This window comes from Lutra lutra, chromosome 6 (genome assembly GCF_902655055.1).
Source record: "Lutra lutra chromosome 6, mLutLut1.2, whole genome shotgun sequence".
Classification (NCBI taxonomy): Eukaryota; Metazoa; Chordata; class Mammalia; order Carnivora; family Mustelidae; genus Lutra; species Lutra lutra.
The window spans coordinates 4,274,546-4,298,355 of NC_062283.1; the positions used below are offsets into that span (position 1 = coordinate 4,274,546).

At 51.5% G+C, this 23,810-nt stretch overlaps 2 protein-coding genes and 1 pseudogene across 4 annotated transcripts in view; 2 read left to right on the forward strand and 1 right to left on the reverse strand.

Annotated features, from left to right (window-relative positions):
* Positions 1-625: 625 nt before the first annotated feature.
* Positions 626-23,792, reverse strand: ALDH5A1 (aldehyde dehydrogenase 5 family member A1). Of its 2 annotated transcripts, XM_047732358.1 has the most exons (10): positions 23,365-23,788; positions 19,903-19,986; positions 18,748-18,918; positions 17,275-17,391; positions 13,471-13,614; positions 12,122-12,265; positions 9,736-9,894; positions 5,562-5,731; positions 2,130-2,188; positions 626-874 (listed from the first exon to the last, which is right to left on the reverse strand). In XM_047732358.1, exons 1-10 carry the CDS (start codon positions 23,707-23,709, stop codon positions 669-671), a joined length of 1,599 nt encoding a protein of 532 aa, XP_047588314.1. In that variant the 5' UTR covers positions 23,710-23,788; the 3' UTR covers positions 626-668. The 2 variants fall into 2 exon arrangements, with proteins under 2 accessions (XP_047588314.1, XP_047588315.1); XM_047732359.1 differs by lacking the exon at positions 13,471-13,614 and having other exon boundaries at positions 23,365-23,792.
* Positions 12,587-23,121, forward strand: LOC125101851 (uncharacterized; annotated as a pseudogene).
* GPLD1 (glycosylphosphatidylinositol specific phospholipase D1) overlaps positions 22,009-23,810 on the forward strand; it is a 60,247-nt gene continuing 58,445 nt past the window's right edge. For both annotated transcript variants that reach the window (XM_047732354.1, XM_047732357.1), the window contains exon 1: positions 22,009-22,092. The gene's annotated coding sequence lies outside the window, so the exon portion shown is untranslated. The remainder of the gene's footprint in view (positions 22,093-23,810) is intronic.

The window sequence follows — 23,810 nt, forward strand, 5'->3', positions numbered from 1 at the left end:
TAGTATATTTAGGACGACGAAGCCTTCAACTTAAAAAATAGTCCAGGGGTACCTGGCTGTCTCAGCCCGCGACTCTTCATCTCGGGGTCATGAGTTCCAGCCCCATGCTGGGTGTAGAGACTACTAAGAAAAAATCTAAGAAAAAAAAAGGTCCGGGAAAAGGGCAAGGTGCTCCTTCACCGCCCACAGAAACACAGGCAGTTCTGGGCGGTTTCAGAGGTCTGATTACCTCAGCCCGTGCGTCCAGACCTCTGAACACGCAGCGGGGTCTGCAGTGCTGAGCCAGCGGGTGGCCGGGGCTGCTGGGCCCGCCCGGCCCGCCTGACGTTGTTGTGCCCGGGGCTCTTCCCTGCAGACCTCCGGTAGGAGCGCGGGGCCCCCAGGCGCCCAGGCAGGGATGGAGCCTTTGTGACAGACCCCGGGGCCGTGCTGGTTCCTGGCAGGAAAGCCGCCACAGGCACGGGGCATCCCTGGGTCCCGAGTCAGGTCCGTCCTGAGTCAGGTCCGCGGAGGGGTGGGGTTCACCTCTGCTTGAGATAATGAGCACTGGATGAGTCTTTAAAAATGCCTAATCCCAGTCACCTACAAGTTAACTTAAAATAATGGATGGCATGTCCCCATATATGTAGGCTAGCTTCCTTTTTTATTTTTGAAAGAACTAGCGAACCCTACAAGCCCCCGAAACACACGTATTTGAGTTCCAGATACTCATCAATGCCATACTTGGAGCCCTCTCGCCCGAGGCCCGACTGCTTCACGCCTCCGAAGGGGCACTCCACAGATGAGATCAGTCCTTCGTTGACACCGACCATGCCGACTTCCAGCTGCTCTGCTACTCTCCAGATCTGGGCCGGGTCTTGAGAGTAGAAATAACCTGTCATGGGGATAAGGGACATACATAGGACAGCCATTAAAGACATCCCATCTAACGCCAAGGAAGCCACGGGCGACGGGGTGTCTCGTCGGGCCTGGAATCCCACTGCTCCCACAGGGCCCTAAGCTGGTCCTGTCCGTGTCTTCATCTCAGACCCGGGGGACATCTAGTTCTGCTCCTGTCCCACTCTCATGAGGGATCGCTGCACCCCCTAGCAGGACTGCAGCCGTAGCCTCCCCAGGTCCTGCCGTCCGGGGCCCAGTCTCTCACGCACACTCTGCCACCCGGTGGGACTGTCCTTGTGCTGTGTTTGCCCTACCCTTCCAGTGACTCCCTGCTGTTTACAAAATAAGGTTAAAGTCTTCTGGGTACTTGAACCCTCCCCAGTGTGGACTCGGGCAACGTTTTCAGCGTTCCCTTCCATCATGCCATTCGCCAACCATCCTCTCTGAACTCTGTGACCAAACTGTCCTTGTCCTTTCCTCGTTCCTTCTTAACTCCCACGGTCCCCTCTGCCCAGAACCTCTCTGCTCCCATCTCTGCATCATCAGGACGCTGCCCATCACTGAGGACCTAGTGCAGCTCCCCTCGTCCTATCATGAAGGGAGGGAGCCCAGAGTGCAGTGTCCCAGAGGCTCTGCCGCACCCCCCTCACCCGAGCCCTAGAACAACTCTGTAGGTGCTGTGGGGGACCCCGCAGCATGGAGGAAGGGACCCCACGGAGCATCTTGCTCCATACTCCCCCCACTGCGGACACTGAACGTTGATGTCCAGCCAGTGTGTGCGTCTAGTGATGTCAGGGTGACGGGGTAGTGCTGCGGCTGCCCTGACCATCTCCAAACTAAGAGCACCACGGCAGCCACCGAGGCTCTGTCTGCACACATGCCCCTTGCCTCTTCCACCATCCCTGACGCTCTGCTGCTGCCCTCAGTGGGCCAGGCTGCCCGGAGCCCCGTGGAATGGAAGAAAAAAGACTTGGAATTTGCAGGCATCAAGCCTCAGAGGACATGGGACTTGTGGGGTGTGGGCTGCCCCACTCTCCTCCTGAACTCCCTCCACTCTCACCAGGGAGCTCCCAAACACGGAAGGACCAGGTGGCAGACCGTGAACTTGCACAAACCCCCTTGTGCCCCGGAAAGTAATAGAACACACCCCACAAGGGCGTCTCCTCAAAACCCAGGGTGACGTTTGAAAGGCACACGTGGCACCAGCTGGAGAAACGGGAGCCTCGCACAGCACAAGGACCACCACCTACCTGCCAGCCCCACGTCGGTCGCGTTAGCTATCGCCACGGCCTCCTCCTCTGTGTCGAACCTACCAGAGGGAAACACGCGGTCAGCAGAATCTGTTGGCCAGAGTAAGGAAAACCAGCCATCTTTTCTCCTGACCGGTTTCCCAAATAGTGGCAAAGGGTGAATGGCAATTCTGCACAGAGACCCCAGGGCAGGGGAGAGAGGAAAGCAGCCCACGGTTCCACACGCTGGCTCCTCTCCCGCGAGAACGAGAGGCAAGCAGGCCTACGGGACACAGTGTATCCGGAACGTCTGACCCTGCGCCTCCCAAAAGCATGACGGCTCTGCTCCCTGCGGAGGCCACGTAACGATCAGCAACCCCCCGAGAAGCAGGCATCATGCAGCGGAAAGGCATCTGGAGGGGGAGGGCCGGGGCTCTGCGCGTGCAGCGCTGGGGGCCCGCTCCTGCCTGAAACGAGGATCGGTCCTTCCAAAGCCTTACGAGCTCCCTTCCAGTTTTATCACTTTATTTCTTGAACAATATCTGAGAAGCACTCTCCTGGGGCAGAGGGCTCTCAGGCCCCCATTCTTTTTTTTTTTTTTTTTAAAGATTTTATTTATTTATTTGACAGACAGAGATCACAAGCAGGCAGAGAGGCAGGCAGAGAGAGAGGAGGAAGCAGGCTCCCCGCTGAGCAGAGAGCCCGATGCGGGGCTCGATCCCAGGACCCTGAGATCATGACCTGAGCTGAAGGCAGCAGCCTAACCCACTGAGCCACCCAGGCGCCCCTCAGGCCCCCATTCTTAAACTCAGAGATCTGCTGGCTGTGGACGCCAGGCATCTCTCTGAAGGCACCGGGCAGAGGCAGCGGGGTCGCCTTGGGCCCCCGTCTACCCAAGAGGAAGGGTAGGAGAGAAGAGGGCTCCAGGGAGAGACCAAGGAGGGGCACCCCAGGAGGATCACTTGTCCTGAGGCGGAGCAGCCGCATCTCCTGAGCTTGTCGACTTGCAGACAGACAACAAGCCGTCCTGCCTGCCGGAGCACAGAAAGTCAGTCACGGCTGAGGTTCCTACACCCCCTTCCTCACACGGTCACCACAGCACTGACTGTGGCATCTCTGAGGATTTTCACCTCCTACCAACACTGGACTTGTGCGCCCGCCACCCTGTGCCCCCAGCAGAGGGGTGGTAAGACCAGAGCCCACTAGTAATAACCGTCCCCCTCCCCGACTTCACTCTTTTTTTTTTTTTTTTTTTCGATCTCACTCTTTAACTACATAACAACAACCATAATGCTAGCAGGCACTGGGCGTAGTGCCTTATGCACACCACGTTAACTGAAACTTCTGCAGAGCAAGCACTAGTCCTGTTCCTTTCCCAGGAGAGGACCCTGGGGCTCCGAGACGTCAATCCGTCCAAGCGCACAGGTAGGACGCAGCAAAGCCTGAATCTACACCCAGTTCAACTCCAAAGCCTGCACCCCTCACCACCGACTACATCCTCTAGACTCCTTGAAAATGTCAAGTTCACATGCTAGGTAAAACAACTGTTACTAGGACAAAGACGAAAGTTCTTCCAGTGCTCCATTTCTGGTGGGTTAATATGTAAACTGTATTGGCAAGATGGTAACGAAGCCAGGAAACTGTATGATAAGACGGACTTCTGCCCCAGACAAGACGGCCTGGGGAGCGCCAGGAGCCAGCTCTCCCTGAGAACCGGATGCTGGAGGAGAGAGAAGGAATCTGCTCAAAAACCCTCAATCAGCAACTAACACCCAAAACAAGACGATTCTGGAGGCTGAGAAGGTGGTGGAATCCTCAAGGAATGATGGCCTCAAGTGGGAGAGGGCTGGGGGCTACCCATGGAGGGGTGGGAAGGGCCAGGATGCTGGCAGCCTGCACGTGGGGGTGGGGTGAGGGGCTGCACCTCCCCACTGTGCCTGCAAATTCAGGTGCTGCTGCCTTCAGACCTGGGTCCCTGGACCAATGGTTCATGGCTATGGGCAGAAAAGCAGCAGGGCCAGCTCAGGGTGGGGGGCCCAGGCAGAACTGGAGCCCAGCCGGCTTGGCGAGTCAGCCCACACGCGTGCAAACAGCACGAACCAGAGGCCTCTTCCCTTGAATGCCTCTCTTTACACCAGAGGTAACAACAAAATACCCCAGGAAGCCAAACCCCAGGAATACCCAGGGCACGGGCAGTTGTGCTGAGACTGGGTCTTCATACTAGAAGCTTCCTTCCTGAGGCTCAAATGTATTGGAAGCAGCCCAGACTAAGGTCTAAGCTTTTTACCGCAACTCCAAGGCAGACACTTCTAGTCAGGGCTGCTGAGAGTTCCAGGAGCTCTAGACGAGGCCACGTGGGAAATTACAAGACACCAGTGGAGCTCTGACAAGGAGAAGGATGACATACAGAATAAGCCACACCGCAGGAGGTGGAAACAGAGCAACAGAATAAGATACAAGAAACGGATAAGCATCCACAGCAACATAAGGGAGAATAATGAAGCGGGAAGAACCCACGATGGGGAAGAATGATCTGGAGAGATGAGGGACGGTAGAGTAGCCGAAGGCGTGTGGTGGGCCGGCAGGGTAGCAGCGTGCATGCCTCTGAGGAATGGGGGGCTCGGCTGCAGGCGGAGGGGACCAAGGGTCTCAGAAGGCTTTGGGAATGGATGAAGACGTGTGACGAAGAGACAGGTGTGAAGAGAAGTGGGGGGTGACACAGATGTGTCACCGTCACAAGACTTCCTAGAAGGTCACTGCAGAATGAAAGGAGGGGAGAGAAGTATCTGGAGAAATGATGACCAAGGATTTCCCAGGACTAGACAGACAGCTCGGATATGAGAGGAAGTTGACAGGACCGCAGCCCGGAGACGTGCGTGATGGGCCTCACCCGTGAGACTTCAGGATGTCAGAGACCGTGAGAAATCCCAGCAGCTTCCAAGAGAAATAGGAACAAGAGCCAGACAGACACCAGCTTCCTCGGTAACAGCCCCGGAAATAAGTAGATAAGTAGTGATATCTTCACAGCGCTGAACCGAGAATCTTATCCAGGTGAACTATTACCGACCTCCGGAAGTGAGACAGAACATCACCTAAGAACCACTGACTCCCTCGAAAGAACTCTTTGAGTATGTGCTCCACTGAGGAGAAAACGGACTTCAGCCCAAAGCGAGACGAAAGAAGGCGAAGGAAAGAATCCCTATTTAGGGATCTAAATAGGTAATAATATTGTTATATGTTATATACATTATATATGTTAATATTGTTATATGCTATATATGTTCTTTCTGAGAACCATGAATAGTTCTTGGCTCTTCAGCTGACATAACAGAGCTCTACTCTGCAGCTCCCCCTCCCACCCCCGGCCTCAAGACAGCACTCCAGCTGTGTTTCTTTCCCGGGGCCCTTCTGCCCGAACCCTCTCCAGTCTTCCCGCTGGCGGGGTGATCTTACTTGATAACAGGCGCCAAAGGCCCAAACGTCTCTTCATGGGCGCACAGCATATCCCCGGTGACGTTGCTGAGCAGGGTGGGCTCAAAGAAATTTTTTCCAAGCTGGTGTCGCTTCCCGCCGGTCACAACGGTGGCCCCTTTGGAAACTGCATCACTCACGTGTGTCTCTACCTGTGTGAAGAGAAAAAGAGAAGCTTAGGAAAGCTGGCTTAAAGATACTGTGGGGATGATAGTCTCTTGGAGTGTTAAATCTGCAGAAAACTTTTTTTTTTTTTTTTCTTAAAAAATAGGTTGAGAACGACATGCCCTGTGCCACCTTCCCCTGCCCTTAGATTCTCTACTGTAATTTGTTGAGGGTCTGGTATGGCCTGATGTCCTTCTGGGCCTGACACTCTGGTTTTCCTGGGATTTGTTCTTCGTACTCTGGAGTCAGCTCTGGGTTCTCGGGCACCATGCTGTCCTCTCGGCCTTCATCCTGTTCTAATACATTCTCCTCATGTGGCTGTTTTGAGAAAGGTTCACTGGAAATGCCTACTTCCTGAGTTTTCCAAGGCATGTCTGATGTCCTACTTGCTACTGGTTGGTGATGGATTGGTGATCCAAAATCATCCTGCTTCAGAGCTCTTGAGCACATGCCTCTATTTCTAGTGTTGCTGATGAAAGTCATGTTCAAACACAGTTCTTACTCCTTGGTGGGTACCTGTCCCCCCCCCCCCCAAGCGTTTAGGATCATCTTCTATGTTCCTGACATTCTGGTGTTTCAGCAGAACGTGGCTGGGTTTTTTCCCTTTCATTCCACTAGGTAGAATAGTAAAGTCTTTCCCTCTGAAGAATGATTTCCCCTGGCTCTGAGTTTTCATGTTATTTATTTGCTACTGCTTCCCTCTCGGTTCTTTCTGGAGCGCCTGTTGCTGAAATGGATATCCCCCTCACCACAGATTAATTATCTTCTTTTCAAATTGCTATCATATTTTTCATCTCTTTGTCTTTTGCTTTAAATTCTAAGAGTTCTTCTTGATTCTGTCTTCCATCTTCATCTACTGATTTTTTAAAAAGATTTGACCGTCATGTGTTTAATTTCTAAAAACTTTCTCGTCCTCATTGCCTCATCTTCACAGAACCTGCTTTTGTTTTACCGATGCTGCTCAAACCACACGGAGAATGCTGCTCGGTTCTCAGAAAATTCCTTTCTGCTCCCAGACTCACCTCTTCCTTGAGGGTCAACTGTTCCTCTTACACGCTGAGGGTTTGCCCTAAAGGCATCATGATTCCGGACCGTTCACCTCCCTCATGAAGGCCTGGTTTGGTTAATTTAAGTGGGTGACATGGGTGGCCTTTGCGGTTTCCATTCTCTCCCCTGAACAAGAGGGCCAACGGCAAGCTCAGGTTTATTCTGACTTGGGAGGCTTCACTTCAGGGACAGCCCCCTTCCCCAAGGGGCAAGGGCAGGGAAGCCTGGCTCTGTCACACCCACCCTCTCTTGAAGCTGGAGCCCAGCCCAGAGCAAATGCCTCTGCTGTCCTGTGTGTATTGGTGGTGCTTGCGAGGACGAGTGATATAGGAACAACTCCGGAAACTGCAAAAGTACAACCAGTTGGCGCTATGTCTCCCCTACTCCCCTGCCTACTCAGGACCCCAGCCAGTTCTAGATAGGCCCACCCTAAAATATGGCACCCACTTCCCCTGGGGCATGCCTTGTCTGCGCTGACTTCTGTTAACACCATCTCTTCTGCCTTCAGAAGTCCACAACCTCTGGTCCACTGGAGCCGTCCACTCTTCTCCATTCTCAGCGGAATATTCTATGGCACTTCAGGAAAGTGCTTGGGCACATTCTACCATCCAGACCCACCCTCTTTAAGCCCCTGCCCCTACAGGTGCCAAGTCCAGTGTCTGCAGCTAATCCCCAGTAGCCACAGTGGCTTACTTCGCATGATTTACAGCTCCAAAAATAACTACATTTAACATATTTACCAAGGCCCCCCAATTTGCCCCCAGATAGACTATATGCTTTGCCTTTTTCTGGTCATATAAAATGTCATGTGCAGTTTCTTCCCCTGGAATTTCCCCTGTGACCGTTTGTATACTAAAGCCAACACAGTCGATTTTTTTCAGAGGACGTGTTTTCTCTAAACCCTCTAAAAATAAATTTTTTGCAGTCTTTGCTTGAAGTGCTGGGAAACGGCGCCCTCTACAGGGCAATGTTTGCACCTTCACTTCAGCAGCAACCACAAAATCTTGAGGACGGAGGTCTCCAGGGCTGGCAAATGAGCAAGAGCTGGGGCACTTAAAAACAAAACAAAACAAAACAAAAACAACCAGTGCTGAGGCCCTGCCCACACCCAGTCTCCTCGGGTAGGACCCAGCATCTGGAGCTGCAAAAGGCACAGAATGGGTTGGGAACCAGCCCTCTGGGCCTTTGAACCACAGCTAATACAGACCCAAATCGTGGGCACCAGCTGATCAAGTCACAGGGTCCAAAGTCCCCTCAAGTGCTGGTGGTGCCCATGGACACTCTAGTGCATGTTCTCTACTAGGGCAGTCCCAGGGCAACAGCTACAGGGCTCTGTCCAGCCTCGATGCTCCCCTTGGCTCCCACTGGCTGGGGCAACAGACGTGGGTTCAGCCGGCCTGTCTGCCCACTGAGGCCAGACAGCCCTGGGGGTCTTGGTCCTCAGGCAGCCGACGAACACCAGGCAGGCTGTGCGTCCCAGCTGGGGGCTGACCTGGCTCTAGTTTAATTTTGGCTCCTCGAGTGACACCCAGAAGGCTGGCTGTGTCACCCGTCCTTCTTCACACACAGTCCAGCCTCCAGCTTATCTGCTCAATGAGTCCACTAAAATCCTTTCCATGAGTAGAGACTTATCTAAGGAACATACTGGGTGTTCATATTTTTTGTTTTGTTTTTGTTCTGGATGTTCATATTATTAGAAAGTTCCTTGTAAGCAACTCTAAAAAGGATTATGTTATTTCCCCTTTATTCAATTCCAGTGTAGTTAACACGCGCTGGGTTAGTTTCAGGTGTACGAGACAGTGATTCAGCAATTATTGTACACAATTATTCCACAGCTCTTTCTTCCGCCTCCCCCCCCCACCCCCGCAGACCACCAGTAATTCTCTGTAGTTGAGTCTGATTTTTTTGTTTGTATCTTTTTTCTTTGTTTCTTAAATGCCACACATGAGAAATCATATGGTATTTGTCTTTCTCTGACTGACGTACCTCACATCATACTCTCTAGATCCGTCCATGTTACTGCCAATGCAAGATTTCATTCTTTTTATGGCTGAGTAATTTTCCACTGTATATATATGCCACATCCTCTTTATTTTTTTTTTTTTTAAGGATTTTATTTGTTTGACAGAGATCACAAGTAGGCAGAGAGGCAAGTAGAGGGACAAGGGGAAGCAGGCTCCCCACTGAGCAGAGAGCCCAATGCGGGGCTCCATTCCAGGACCCTGGGATCATGACCTGAGCCGAAGGCAGAGGCTTTAACCCACTGAGCCACCCAGGCGCCCCCCCCCCCACATCATCTTTATTAGAAAGGGTTATGTTTTAAAAACAAGAGATTATGTTTTAAAACCGCAAGGACAAAAGTCTCACTTAGCTAGTGGTCTGTCTAGACTGTGACTTTCTATGAACAAAGAGATTCTTCCTGAAAGCAATTTCCCTTTCCTGCCATCTGTAAATCCTGGGCGCAGCTTCTGCTATTCCGTATCTCCCTACCAGGATGCTTCTGTCAAGGACTCTTTAGGAAGGGTATTTTTTTTGTCAACAGAAGCCAGCATTTCAGCTGAAACATACATGACTTCAAAAATAAAAAGAGTCTTCCTTTCCTTTTGGGTATTCAAAAAATTAAAGACCTTTGTCTTTCAAGATCCTAATTCCTAGGGCAGCTAGGGATAAGATTATCATCACGATCACAGAAAATTTAGGGAGGGCAGTAGAAGATCTAAAGTGACAGATCTCATGGGCACTCAGTGTAAACCCAGAGCTGGGAAAGTTTAGAGGCAGATGAAGCCACCTGATTTATACTTATGGGCAGAAATTCACTTTTTCCTGATTTCTCCATTTTGCCAAAACAGCCTTGCTGGGCACCTTACCGAAGTGTCCTTTGCTAGTTAAGCCTTTGATATCGAAACCATGAAATTTACTTTAACAAAAAATCAAACGAACGTACCTTTTCTACTGCCTTTTCATCAATTAATGGGCCTTGAGTAGTTCTCTCCTCAAATCCATTGCCCACATGCAGATTTGTTTTGATCGCCTCAGCAAATTTCTTCACGAAGGAATCATGGATCCCCCTTTGCACCAAGAAACGGTTTGAGCAAACACAAGTCTAGACGTGGGGGGAAAAAAACAAAACAAAACAGAAAAACCCAAATTCACAGGACAGTTTGTCAGAGGCTGTTGACCCAACCCAAGAAGTGTGACTGCTGCTACCTCTCTGAATATGAGAACCCTTCCCCAGCTGGGTCCCGTCCTGTGTCCAACCTGCCACATTCCTCCCCATGTGGGTGGGGCCCCGAAGATAAACGTAGGAAGTGTGCATTCCTCTCCAGCCTTCCCCACGTCTGCCACACCTTGTGGTTAAACAAGTGAATACAGATATCTGTGCGAACAAGAGAAAGCTGCCTGACCAAATTTTTCCCAATGGCCTAAGTAAGCCACTATGAAACAGAGGTCAAGAAAAAAAAAAAAGAGAATTAAAAACCCTGTAACTCCATGAGAGACAGGGATGCAGCAGTAACAGAGCAGGGGCAGGATGAAAGGCGGTCGAAGGCTGACTTATATCCATTAGCTTATTAAATTGTTCAGGGTTTCGCTGAATCCGACATTTTGAAAATGGACACAATACCATTCATCCATGTCAGCCTAAATTATTGAAAATACTCTTGCTTTGGGCGCCTGGGTGGCTCAGTGAGTTAAGCCGCTGCCTTCGGCTCGGGTCATGATCTCAGGGTCCTGGGATCGAGTCCCACATCGGGCTCTCTGCTCAGCAGGGAGCCTGCTTCCCTCTCTCTCTCTGCCTGCCTCTCTGTCTACTTGTGATCTCTGTCTGTCAAATAAATAAATAAATAAATTTTAAAAAAAATACTCTTATTTTTTTCTAATTAAACCTAATATATATATATGTATATATACATATATATATATATTTAAATATGTATTTATTTTAGAGAGAGAGAGCGAATGTGTGAGCAGGGGGAGAGGAAGAGGGAGAGAGAAAAAAATCCTCAAGCAGACTCCCTGCTGAGTGCAGTGTGACATGGGGCTCCACCCCAGGATCCTGAGATCATGACCTGAGCTGAAGTCAAGAGCTGGTCACTCAGCCGAATGAGCCCCCCAGGCACTCCTAGACCTAATATTTTTAAATTATAAAATATAACCATATTATAGGAAATGCAGTTATCACTGATAGATATTCTTCTTGTCTTTTTTCTTAATCATGTATTTTTCTAGTAGAAACTACAGGTAAATAGATACATATAGATATAATTTTGTGTCCTACGCATTTTTATTGGCTTCAAGCAACATACCTTGAAGTTGTAGCTTTAGGAGTGTGACTCTGAAGTTACACCCATTAGCATTTTATGTTTCTAAAAGGAAACACAGGTATTTCTGAAACAACCAAGCTTATTTAAGGTTATATAAAAGGGGAAAAATTAATTACTCAAAGTCAAAAGATGGATGAAGACTACCTGATACAGAGTATTATACAACATTTTACCTTTTTTCCCCCTAATATAACCTTTCAGGAGTTTTTATTCTGTCTCTGGAATGCATTTAAAACTACTTATTGATGGTCCGCTGAGAGAAAGTACTTAATATTTTGTAAGAAGTCAGGTTCCTGGCAACAGCTTGGAGAGAAAATGGGAGACAGGACCCTAGTCCACTGAGTTCGGACCATGACCCAAGGATCTAGGACTTCCAAGTCAACCAGTCTCTCCAGAGTTCCATTTCCTCAACTGTGAAATGTGAGGTCTGTATCAGGTCACTTTGAAGGTCATGCCAGGTGTGCTCAGCCAGGATTTCCTATGGAGGTGTGAACTTGAGCCACTCCTCTCCGATGACAGCCTGGACACCCCCTGGGCATACTGTACCATGTGCCTATCAGGCCACCTCCATCTCAGGCACAGGGAGACCCAGGCAAGAGCATTTTGAGTTTTTCAAGAACAATCTCAACATTTTCCTGCCTTCTTTTCCTTAAGACTGTGGGCCTCAGGCCCTAGCTGTTTGGGCTGTTTTGTGTCTGAGGGGATGATTTTACCTATTCAGAGAAAAGCCCAAAGAGGTTAAATTACAAAAATAACCAGATTCAAAGAGCAGGAAGACGAAGAGAACAATTTGATTAAAAAACATTTGCTGTCCAGGGACTACACCTTATTTCTCTTTGGACCCTCTGAGCTAGAACATCGCTGGCAAAGAGGGCCCTCACTAAATATTTGCTGAAAGTGAGCAAAGAAAGAATGACGGAAGTAACCTGCAAGTTTCCTTCCAGGAGTGATTAGATGGTAAAAACTTTGTGAAACACACACACACCCTGAAAACGCTGCAGGGCTCACCTGTCCAGAGTTCCTGAATTTGGACGCCATGGCCCCTGCTACAGCCTGGTCCACGTTGGCGCTGTCGAAGACGATGAATGGGGCGTGGCCACCCAGCTCCATGGAGACCCTCTTCACGGAGCCCGCGGCGTGGTGCAGCAGCACCTGCGGGCAGACCCCAGACCTGGTGAGCCGGATCCGACGACCCAGCCACTTGCCTACGCCTTTGTTTAAATTCTGACCCGTCAGGGAAACGGCTAGGCGCTCAGCACGGTCTGTGGGATGACTTAGTTTGCACACAAACAGGAGGAAATAGAAACATGCGTTTGTACATGCTAGAGACAGCAGGGAGATTACAAGAAACTAAAGGTAGTTACAGACGGAAGGGAGGGAGTCGAGGCAGGGGTGAGCCTTCTGAACCTAAGCGTGTTTACACGGTCTTGATCCTTGAGCCCCATAAGCACACTGCCTATTAAAAATTATATAATCATAATATAGGGAAGATAACAGAGTCATCCAGAAGCCTACACCCTTCGCTTACCGCTGACAGAAGTTTAAAGTCTATCGATCCAGAATTTGGCCACACACACAGCTTCATGTAGATGTATTTTTTTTTAAGAAAACAGAATGGTAGATTTAAACAGTTTTGTAATCTTTTGATCTTCCCAATCAACCACATATCTGGAACATTTTAACATGTTCATAACACCTTATACCAGCTCATGGTAGCACACGTGTTTCTAGAACATTCCCTCAGATGCCTGCATAAAACTCCACTGCATGGCTGTTCCATGCATTTATTTATTCAGCCCCCATCTGTGGGAAATTTAGGTTTCCAATTCCTTGCTATTCAAAATAATGCTGCAATTATTCTCAGTATAGTTTGTAGAAATAGAATTGCCAGCTCAGTGCACAATTATAAAGTTTTTTAAGGAAACAGAAAGACCTTTCTGTTTCTGTAAGTACGTTTATACTAAATACAATTTTGGCTCCCTTCTAAGAGGTCCATTTCAACATCAGTTGTGTGTTTAATTCTAGATTGTGAAAGGAACGTGCATTCCAGAACTGAGGAGGTACAAGGGAGAGCTTTCAGCCACTTCACATGCAACAAATAATGGGAACTTGTGGCTGCCCCAACACCTCGGGATCGTCAGAGAGGAACCTCTGTCATGTCACGGTAAGGGACACCATCCAAAAAGTCTCTGGACGGTGATCAGACGTTACTTTATCCCACAGACCTCTTAACTCTCTACTGCAAATCTCCCTAAGAAGGGTGATAAAGATGAACTAGTATTTTCATATGCCATAGGAGAGAAAATACTAGTATGACGTCTGTTTGAAGTCAGTGAAGTCTGACTTAAGTCACGTACCTTTCCAGTCGCTGTTGAGCCAGTAAAGGATATTTTGGACACTAGAGGATCAGTACAAAGTACTTCCCCTACTTCCTTTGCCTTCTTTCTAGAGCAGGGAATGACATTGTACACACCTGGGGGAATTCCAGCCTGGTTTGCAAGCTATAAAGAGAAACAGCAAACAGGGGGCAGCAAATGATCAAACTGGAAAAACAGAAAAAGAGAAATAGATGTTTTAATCCAAAACGTAACGTGGAGTGAAAAAAAACCGAAGCTAACTTTGGGGACAGAATAAGAATACATTTAGAACTACTTGGAACTGAAATAAGATCCTTATTCATGCTAAAGTGATATTAAATGTGTTGTTACACAATTAAATATTTTATAGCGTGAATTTCAATGCCACTTTTTAAAAAAATTTATTTTAATTAATTAAATTTTTAATGCCACTTTGGTTAAAAAAACAAACAAAAAAACCCCTTGGATTTCTTTCCCGAGAAAAGTCTGGAGAGAGTTCCAGAAGTTTTGGGTTCACTTGTAGAAGGACCAAAGGGAGAGGGTGCAGCGGAGCACGCCCAGAGCACCGCCTGTGTGGGGGAAAGTGGGCAGGCCGTCCCGCAGGGGACCCCTGGGGCAGTGGTGAAGACCTGGAGGCCTCGTTGGGGGATCGTGCCCATGCCTCAGGCCAGGGAGAAATGGAGCCAGCATGCGGACCCACCGCTGCCTGGGCCGGAAACCTGTGCTCTTTCCACAGCGGCCCTCTTTGGACGGGGCATATTGGGATTAAGATAGCTTCCGAATCTCATTAAAATGCTCACTGTGCAAATCTGGGGATTCTGGGAAGACGGCGGGAACAGCAGAGTGTTGCAGAGTAATTTCATCTTATAAAAATAGGGCAATTACGGGGCCAAACCAAAGCATCAGAGACAACATTTCCAAGACAGGATGTGGTGGGGGCCCAGGACAGTTGTGTTTTACTGCAGCGCAGGCCGACTTCAGGTCTGACCGCCCGGGCATCCACTTAAATGCCTGTGTAGGGCACACACTCTGCCGGCCACGCCGCTAAGATGAGGAGCCAGGCAGCCCTCCCTCTGAAGTTTCGGAAAACTGGGGTTTGGCAACTGGCTTTTTTGCCTGACCAGGGGGTGTGGACATGCCGGTGGCAGCTGGGAGCAACAGCACCTGCAGGAGAAGCTGTAGAGGAAACCGTCTGACGGGTGCCAGAGAACCGCCCTGGAACCGGGGCAGACTGGCCAGAACGGCCCACGGACTGCCCAGCCCAAGAGCAGGTGCCGCAAGGACTCTGCAGGGAGGAAGGTGGGGGGTGAGTAATAGCACCGGGAACTGTGACAGAGGGGGAGCAGGGCCGCAGGGAGGAGTGCAGGGGCGCAGGGAGAGCGCAGGGAGAGCGCAGGGAACCCTGTGATAGAGGAAGAGCAGGGCCGCAGGGAGGAGTGCTGGGAACGTGGTGGGTTGGGCAGGCTCGGTTCAAGCAGGGAAGGGAATGCAGCCAGGAAATCTCAGAGCAAGGAAACAAGACACTCATGAAGTTAGGGAATGGGCCTCCTGCCAAAAGCTTTGGAAAACTAAGTACAAAAATGAAGCAGGGGCGCCTGTGTGGCTGACTTGGTTAACCAACTGCCTTCAGCTCAGGTCATGATCCTGGAGTCCCGGGATTGAGTCCCACATCAGGCTCCCTGCTCAGTAGGAAGCCTGCTTCTCCCTCTGACCTTCTCCCGTCTTGTGCTCTTGCTCTCTCGTGTGCGCTTTCTCTCTCAAATAAATAAAATAATTAAAAAAAGAATGAAGTAAATGCTCAGAAAAATACCCAAATCAAATCCCATATGACATTATTAATAGAGGAAAATAAGAGAAGAAAGAGCAGAAAGCATCCTCGTGGACAAAAGCATTCCAGGAAGACATGCCCACAAAACAGATCAAAGTGGTAACTTACTATGAAGGGAAAAAATGTGCCAAGATACAAAAGAACAACATGAATCAGAATTAGAGAAATTCTGGAAATGAGGTAAGGGAACGTAGGAGAGATTAGAAATACGAGGAAAAACTAATTTCAGAAGTGACAAGCAGCGGTGCTTGGGTAGCTCAGAGAAGCTCAACTCTTGATCCCTGGGTTGTGAGTTTGAGCCCCAGTTGGGTATAAAGATTACTTAAAAATGAGCAGCATGGACCAGCAGCCCTGCCAGTGTCATGACAACAGGGAAAACTGGCTGTGCCTCCTGATAAAAGGACACAAGGAGACCAAACCAAAGTCTGGATGAGGCTTGGAGGTTTTTAAAAACGTGGTCCTGCACCTTTCCGAGCAACACAGATGTGTGTTTCCAGATCAACCTCATAAGCAGGAGGGTCTGCTGGTCACAGACCGGCTCCGGACACTAGAATTTGTAGGAAGCACACGGCTCACTCTGTTTCTGTGTACGCCTCAGGAGTCTAGTAATAAGTTCCTTTACACATGTCGCACAGATTTTAAATTATTTCAAGGAAAACTGTAATGGCTCATCTAAAAGAAGCCTTCCATGCGGTTAATGTTTCCATAGGACTAAAATGTCCAATTTGCCTCTGAAATAAGGTGCCGTTGGGGGAAGCGCCCTGAAGGATAGGAGCTTCTAGTCACTGGGTCTGGAGCTACATCCAGTCTCTGACAGCCCAGAACAGCAAACGCGGCAAATGCCTCTGCCTTCTGGAAGCTTCTCCAGCTGACCACAGGGCCAAAGACAGGGGCACAAGGACCCAAATGAGGAGGAGGTCCCAGCCCAGGAAGGATGGAGGTGATGAGGCCAGAAACTGACCCCACACTGAGCATGGCTCTCACGGAAGCCCTCCTTGCCACGAACCTTCCCTGGGGGCCTCCTGGGCCCAGGCACCATAGAGGCGCTGGCATTCAGCAGTGAACCCAACAGATACAGGCCTCCGTGGGCCCTGCGTGCCAGTGAGTGAGACAGCGGCATGTCAGGTGCATGGAGCGCAGCGGGAAGAACAAAGTAGAGAAGGGATCGGGAGCACAGGAGTCCGAGGCTGTGATTTTCCAAGCAGAGCCTCCCTGGAAAGGTGGCATTTGGGGAAGAACTTTCTGGAAGAAGAAAAGGCAGGTGTAGAGCTGAGTCGGGGTGACCCTGCTGCCGTCTGAGGAGTGGCAGGGGCCCGACTGGCTGCAGCTGACGGGTCTGGGACATTGGAGTGACAGGCAGGGTGAAGGCAGAGGGGGACTAGGGCTGGGGGTGGGGGGGTGGGATCTTATAGGGCCTCGGAAGCCAAGGTAGGAAGTCCGGGTTTCACTCTGAGGGACAAGAGAAGCCAGGGGAGGGTTTTAAACAAGAATGGCGAGACCTGACTGAATGCTGATTGAACTGGAAGAGGGAGAGGTTAAGAAGAGGTTCCATAAATGTGAGAAATGCCCACATTTTAGTCATCCTCCTGCTGACTTAATGAAAGTGATGGACAGATGATGTTTTTAGGGCAGCCTAAAATATACATTGGCTCTATGTCAGGGATTCCCCTATCCATTGTTTTTTTCTAAAACATCTGACTTGGGGGCATCTAGGGGGCTCGGTCAGTTGAGCATCTGCTCTTGATCTCACGGTAGTGAGTTCAAGTCCTGCACTGGGCTCTGCACTGGGTGTGGAGCCTACTTAAAGACTTAAAATAAAATATCAGACTTAAAATGACTGCTGCTAAATTAAAGCACACAGCACATCCAGCATGAGATGCAGCCAAAGGAGGCTTCGAGTCAGCTTCTTTCCGGCCTGGATAAATGACCCCGCTCGGACTTGGCCAGCTGTGTGCAAACCTGGGGGAGAGGCTCACCTCGGCCAGGGCCAGGGCGGAGAAGGGCGTGTGCTCGGCGGGTTTTACCACCACGGTGCAGCCAGCTGCCAGGGCGGCCCCCACCTTCCGGGTGATCATGGCACTGGGGAAATTCCACTGGGGTCAGAAGAACAGAGAAAGTATGAGACCGGGTAGACTGCCCTGTAGTTCAAAACAAGGCAGGTCAAGGAGTCAGTCAACCAATTCCACTGCACAAACAGGCTCTCAAAGCGGTGCTCCCACTCTTGCCCAGGTGAGCGCTCAGAACCCCTGACACCGGTCACCTCCGGAGCCACGAGCTCATAAAGACAGGAAACCTCCCCAGAATCTGAAACAGTGCAAGACCATCCATACTGGGAGTTGGCAGACTTTTTCAGTAAAAGGCCAGATGGTAAATATTTAGACTCTGTGGGCTGTACAGTTTCTGTCCCAAGGAGTCCGTGGCTCCAGTGTGCAGACGGCCACAGTAAGTACAGGAATGGGCCTGGCTGGGTCCCAGTAAAACTTTATTCACAACATCATTTAATCCAATGCATCAGGCTGGATTGTATTAGCCAAGGTAATTTTGAAAATGGCAGATGATTTACGACTTCCTTCTCTCTATTTATGGATAGGTATTTGTAGATATCTCCATATCTACATGAACAGCATTTTAAAAAATTTTGACAAATCCTTGTCTTGTGCTCATGCTGAGCTAGGAAGCCCTTTTAAATCATCATTAATGAAATCCTCATCCCAACCCGCTGAGGCCCTTATTAAACTGGGGAATAACGAGGACATTATTTCAGGGGAACCGAGAGCCGCCAAGTCCCTTGCCCCAGGTCACACAGTTCGTGCACAGGGGGCTCTGAGTCATACCGAGTCAGGCGAGGCTCAGGGGGTGTCCATCTGCACCTCTGCTGGGCCAGGACAGCAGCCCTGAGACCCGCCAGCACCCAAGAGGAGTGGACGTGGGACGTCGTGGACAGTGGCCACACGAGGCTGGCCACCAGGAAAGAGCAGGGTGTCCCCAGCGTGCCACGGCTCCAGCCGGGGTCACATGGTGCTGTATCTGGAAAACTTACTACCTGCAGAACCCGGGCCAGCACACTGATGACACCCTACTGTTGATGACAGTCATCGATTAAGCATAAAATGGCCCATTAAATGTGTCATAGCTTCAGTCTTAAAAAAAATGTATCTTTTTTGACGTGCCAGGCATGACCTCGAAGCAGCCTTTACACCTGGTCTGAACAGGCCTGGGTCCTGCTGTGGGTCTTCCCACCTTTGCAGGTGTGACCAGGCTGGCATTCCCACGCACCGCACCCATAGCTGGGTATCCCAGAGGACCGGCGGACAGCAAAGGAACCGGGAACCGGGACAGGTGACGCAGCCAACAGGGCAGCACACCTCCTCACAAGGAAGAAGGCAGTGTTGTCCCAGTCCCACTCCATCTCCTACCCTGGGACCCCACCTGTCTGCCCGTCCTCATACCGGGGTGATGACTGCGGCCACCCCAAGTGGCTGCTTGAGGACCAGGGCCCGCCGGTCTCTTGTGGGGGTGTAGATGACATCTCCGTAGATGCGGCGGGCTTCCTCTGAAAACCACTCCAGGAAAAGGGCAGAATAGACAACTTCCCCCTGCGCCTCCTTCAGTGGCTTCCCCTGAATCAGAAAAGGACACATTGGCTGCCTTCTCAGGACAAAGGCGGAACTCTGTCAGGCTGTGCACAGAGCAGACACTCTCTCCTTACAAAACCCTGGGGCTGGGGTGCCTGGGTGGCTCAGTGGGTTAAGGCCTCTGCCTTTGGTTCAGGTCATGATCCCAATCTCCTGGGATCAAGTCCCACATCGGGCTCTCTGCTCAGTGGGAGCCTGCTTCCCCCTCTCTCTCTGCCTGCTTCTGCCTACTTGTGATCTCTCTCAAATAAATAAAATCTTTTAAAAAAATCATAAAAACAAAAAAACAAAACCCCGGGGCTGTTGAGAAATGTGTGACCCCAGCAGGAGCCTGGGAAAGCAGGACAGGTGCAGGCAGAAAGCCAGACCACAAGCTGTCTGCATCCCAGATGTCCCACTGGTTTCTCCTTCTGACATCTCCTCAGTGTTGGGACCCTGCTGAAAAGCCACGATTACAGCTATGGACAAACTTCTGGCACATTCTTAAACGTACAAACATGGCGTGTGAAAAAAGTCAAGCACACCAATCACAGAGAAAAAATCTGGAAAGGTGGGAAAGCATTATTCACACAGTTCCACTCAAAATCTACTTCTTCAGTTTAGTATCATTACTCTTCCCACTGGCAACCACCAGTCTGTTCGCTGTTTGTAAGAGTCATTCTCTCTTTTTTTCTTTCTTTTTTGTTTCTTAAATCCCCCGTAAGAGTGAAATCCTATGGTATCTGTCTTCCTCAGAATGACTGATTTCACTTAGTGGAATGGGCTCTTGCTCCATGCATGTTTCTCGAATAGAACATTCGGGTAGAACATCCAAACTGTTGGGCAGATGTGAGGCCTGGCACAGAGTTAGTTGATATCGCATCATCAGGCCATGAACTCCCGTGTTCTTTAGCGGCGGGCTTGCCCCTGCTCGAGCCTGAGCATCCTGGGACAGTTTCTTAGGGGAGCAAGTTAGGGCCCTGAACTTACACTTTCAGCTGTAATTATCTTGGCAAGGTCATCCTTATTTTGTATCATTAAGTCGTACCATTTCCGAAGTAAAGAACTCCTCTCCTGGGGAGGAAAGAAAAAGAGCAACAGAACTACTAAATAACCTGTGTCCCCAGGCGGTTGGTGTGTGTGGTCTCAGGCTCGGGGAGACACACACTGACCTGTCTTCTGCTTTTTTAAGTTGGGGCAGAAGTTTATGACATGTTAGTTACAGGTATGCAGACCTTTCTTTGAGAAGCAATAAGGAAGGTTCCATTTCAAGTTGCATCTGAAGGGGTGTATTGAGTCATAAGCTGTAAAAAAAAGGCTCGTGTGGAACAGCACAGACAATAACTTCCCCACACGAAGCTCTAGGTCCTTGCCCGCCCTGAGCACGAGCAGGGAGGCCAGTGCTTACTCTGGGGTAGAGACAAAAGGCTGAGCTCTAGGGGGCCTGGCCTGGAGCAAGAAAGCAAAGATCTAAGCCCAGGGCCTGCTCCACACAGAGCCCACCCTTCGCCTGGGAGAGGAGGAGAGGAGAACACGGAACAGTGGGAGAACGGCAGGCATGCAAAGCAGATTCGGCTTCCTGGCGGGAAACACGATGTCCGGGCCGAACTCCAGAAATCAGGGAGGCCAATGGGCCCTGCTCAGGATGCACAGCCTGTGTCGTGGGTTAACGGTATTTGTCCCAAACAGATCTGTCGCCGTTCCAGCCCTCAGTACCTCAGACGGCGACAGACAGGGTCTTTCCAGATGTGACCAAGGCAAGCGAGTTACCATGAAGTTCAACTTTTAATAAATTTAAAGTGAAAAATTTTTTTAAAGTTTTATTAATCTAAAATTAGGGTGTGCCCTACTCCAACATATAAAGGGAGGGGGTCCTTGTAAAAAGGCGACTTTGGACACAGAAACAGGAATGCACAGGGGGAAGATGATATTGGGGGGGGGGTCACAGGGAAAAGACAGTCACCTACAAGTCAAGGACAGAGGTCGGGGCCGATCCAGCCCTCGACTTGGGATCTCAATCCTGCAGAACTGAGTATGTTTCTGCTGTTGAAACCGTCAGGTCTGGGGTATTTTGTGATGACACCCCAGGAAAGCTACTACAGTCTCTGTGAGGAGCTGTGAGAGCACCTGGGTCTCCAACAGGGTGGCACTCGGGGTCTGGGGCTCGGGGCCCACCTGAGCAGGGGTGCGTGGTGGACGGTGGACTTGGAGCCTCTCAGTCGTGCTCCTCATCTGTACCCTGGCTCAAGTCTGCCTCCGAGAGCCACTGAAAGTACTAGATAAAGCACCTGGAAAGCACCGAGAGCAGCACTCGGCCGTGGAGGGCACCTGGCGGCCTCGTCCTAATCCCTGGAACCTGTGCATCTGCTCCCTCCCATCAGAGAGGGGACTCAGCAGATGAGATCACTGAAGGATCTGGGGGCAAAGAGGGCTTCTGGAATCACCCAGGTGTGCCCAGTGGAATCAGGAGGCTCGTTTAAGAGAGAGGCACGAGGGTCTGCATCAGACAAGGCGCGTGCTCCCAGGAACAGAGGCTGGACGGAGCTGGACGCCGGGAAGGAAAGGAAGCCCCTAGTGATTCCAGAAGGAACACAGCCCTGCCAACACATTTGGGACTTCCGACCCCCAGGACAGTATGAGAATAAATCTGTGTTGTCGGAAGCCACTAAACTGGTGTTAATTTGTTACAGGGTGAAACGTAAGGAACGGCTGAGGGCACAGAGTGGTAAGTGTCTGGCTGCTGCTTTCCCCGAGATCCCCTAGAGTTCACAGGGTGGGAAACGAGGTCCTAAAACACGCAAAAAGAAAGACGTGAGGCAATGAAAACCATGTCCCCGGAGGGCGATGGACCCACACTGCAGCTCAGGGAAGCAGGGACAGCGGCAGGGTGCGTGCTCTGACCCTGCAACGGCAGACGCAACCCTAGGCCTAGACTTGGAGGAGGGGGCCGGAGGGGGAACACAAACCAGCAGCGGGCAGGGTGGAGACAGGCCTCTGGGGGCAAGAGGGGAGGGTCCGGGCTCCACCTGAGCCCACCTTTCCCTGCCGCATAGGTGGACCCGCCTCACTCCTCAGCAAGACACTCCAAGGTCCTTCCCAGGAGGAAGGTTCCCTGAGAAGACTCAAGCCTCCCCAGGACAGGCTGACGCCACGTTCACGTTCCAGAGGCGTGGATGTCAGGTGGGTGATGTGACCACAAGCGGACAGCGTCCGTGAGCGGTCCCGGCACTAGCCCTGGTGCCCCGAACAACCACTGAAGCCGAGACTGGGCCGGAAGAGCTTCCCCACACCTGTCCCACCACCAGGTTCTCCTCCCCTCCCCCATCTCAGCCGGTGGGTCCTCCTTCCCACTGCTCTGGCCCGAAGCCCTCTTTCTCTCATCCCAACATCACCAGGGCCTCCAGCTGACTCTCCAGTCCCAGCAGATCCTCTTGCAGAGCGCCCTGGTTCAAGCCGCCCTCCTCTCTCACCTCGGTCACTGCCAGCAGCCCCCTACCGGGCCTCTGCCCAACCATGCCCCTCCTTCAGCCTGTTCTCCATGCTGGGGCCCACAGTACCCTTTCCAATGCAAACCTGATCACAGCTCTGCTCCAAACCCTGGAGTGGTGCCCCAACTCCCTCAAGGTAAAACCCCAGTCCTTAAGACGGCTACACACCCCACTGGACCCAGCCCTGCCTCCCCTTGTTACTACGGCCTTCAGAACTGCCGTGGACTCCATGCTGTTCTACAAGTGGGTCAGGCATGCTCCTCACTCAGCCAAATACCCGCCCCTTCTTTAATCTCTGCAGCTGCTGTCTTCAAGGAGGCCGCCCTGATGTGTGGGCAGAACCGTGCCCCACCCTCCATTCACAGGTTGAAGTCCTAACCTCCAAACAGGGTCTTGGAAGAGGTTATTATGGTTAAATGTGGTCAGAGATGTGGGTCTTAATCCAGTATGACTGGTGTCTTTGCCAGAAGAGGTTAGGACATGGGAAGGTGCTGAGGGAAGGTCGTGCACAGACGGCGTCCACAAGCCAAGCAGATGTTAACCGCACTCGCGCTATTCAGGCCGAAACCTGGAGAATGGTCGTCGGCCTGCACAAAGCCCGATTTCTCCACGAGCCTTCCTGTGTTAGACTAGCAGCCAGGGAGAGCTATCTGTGTGTGCGCCCAGTTGCCCTCCACCGTCAGGCCCCTCTCCCTGCTCACCAGAGCCCCCGCTGGCTGGTAATTTCATGTTAAGCACACAGCTTCTGCTCCCCCTACTGGACATTTCAGAGGCTGGAGGGCGGCGCCTGTCCCTAACCCCTGGCATAGTGCTTGTGACAAAACCGACGCTCCAGACTTACTTTTGGATCACCTCTGTCCTGTTCCTATGACTTTCTGCCTGATGAATCCCGGTGGATCGGGGAGGGGGAGCCGACACAGCTGGTTTCTCTATGGGGCAACCCGGGGGCCCCGTGCGCGCTCACCTTGGCCGAGACGCCCCTCCAGCTGCAGAAGGCCTCGTAGGCGGCGCGCACCGCGGCGCGGGTCTCGGGCACCCCGCAGTCCGCCACCAAGCCCAGCTCGGCGCCGCTGGCAGGGTCGTGCACGGGGAAGGCGGCGGCGGCCGGGAGCCAGCGGCCGCCCACGAAGCCGTCGGTGCGCAGCAGCGCCGCGGACAGGCCCGCCAGGCCCCCGGCGGAGCGGCCAGGCTGCACCGAGGCGAGCGCGGGCGCGGCGGGCACCGAGCCGCGGGGGCGCAGGCCGAGGCCTGCAGGCGCCGGCGGGAGGCGCGGGGCCCGGCAGCTCCGCAACCGCAGCCAGGTCGCCATGGCCCCGCAGGCGGCGGCAGGAAGCAGGCAAGCGAGCGAGCGCCCGAGTGCAAGGGTTGGGGCGGCGGGAGGAGCGAGGCGGTGGCGGGGACGCGCCGGAG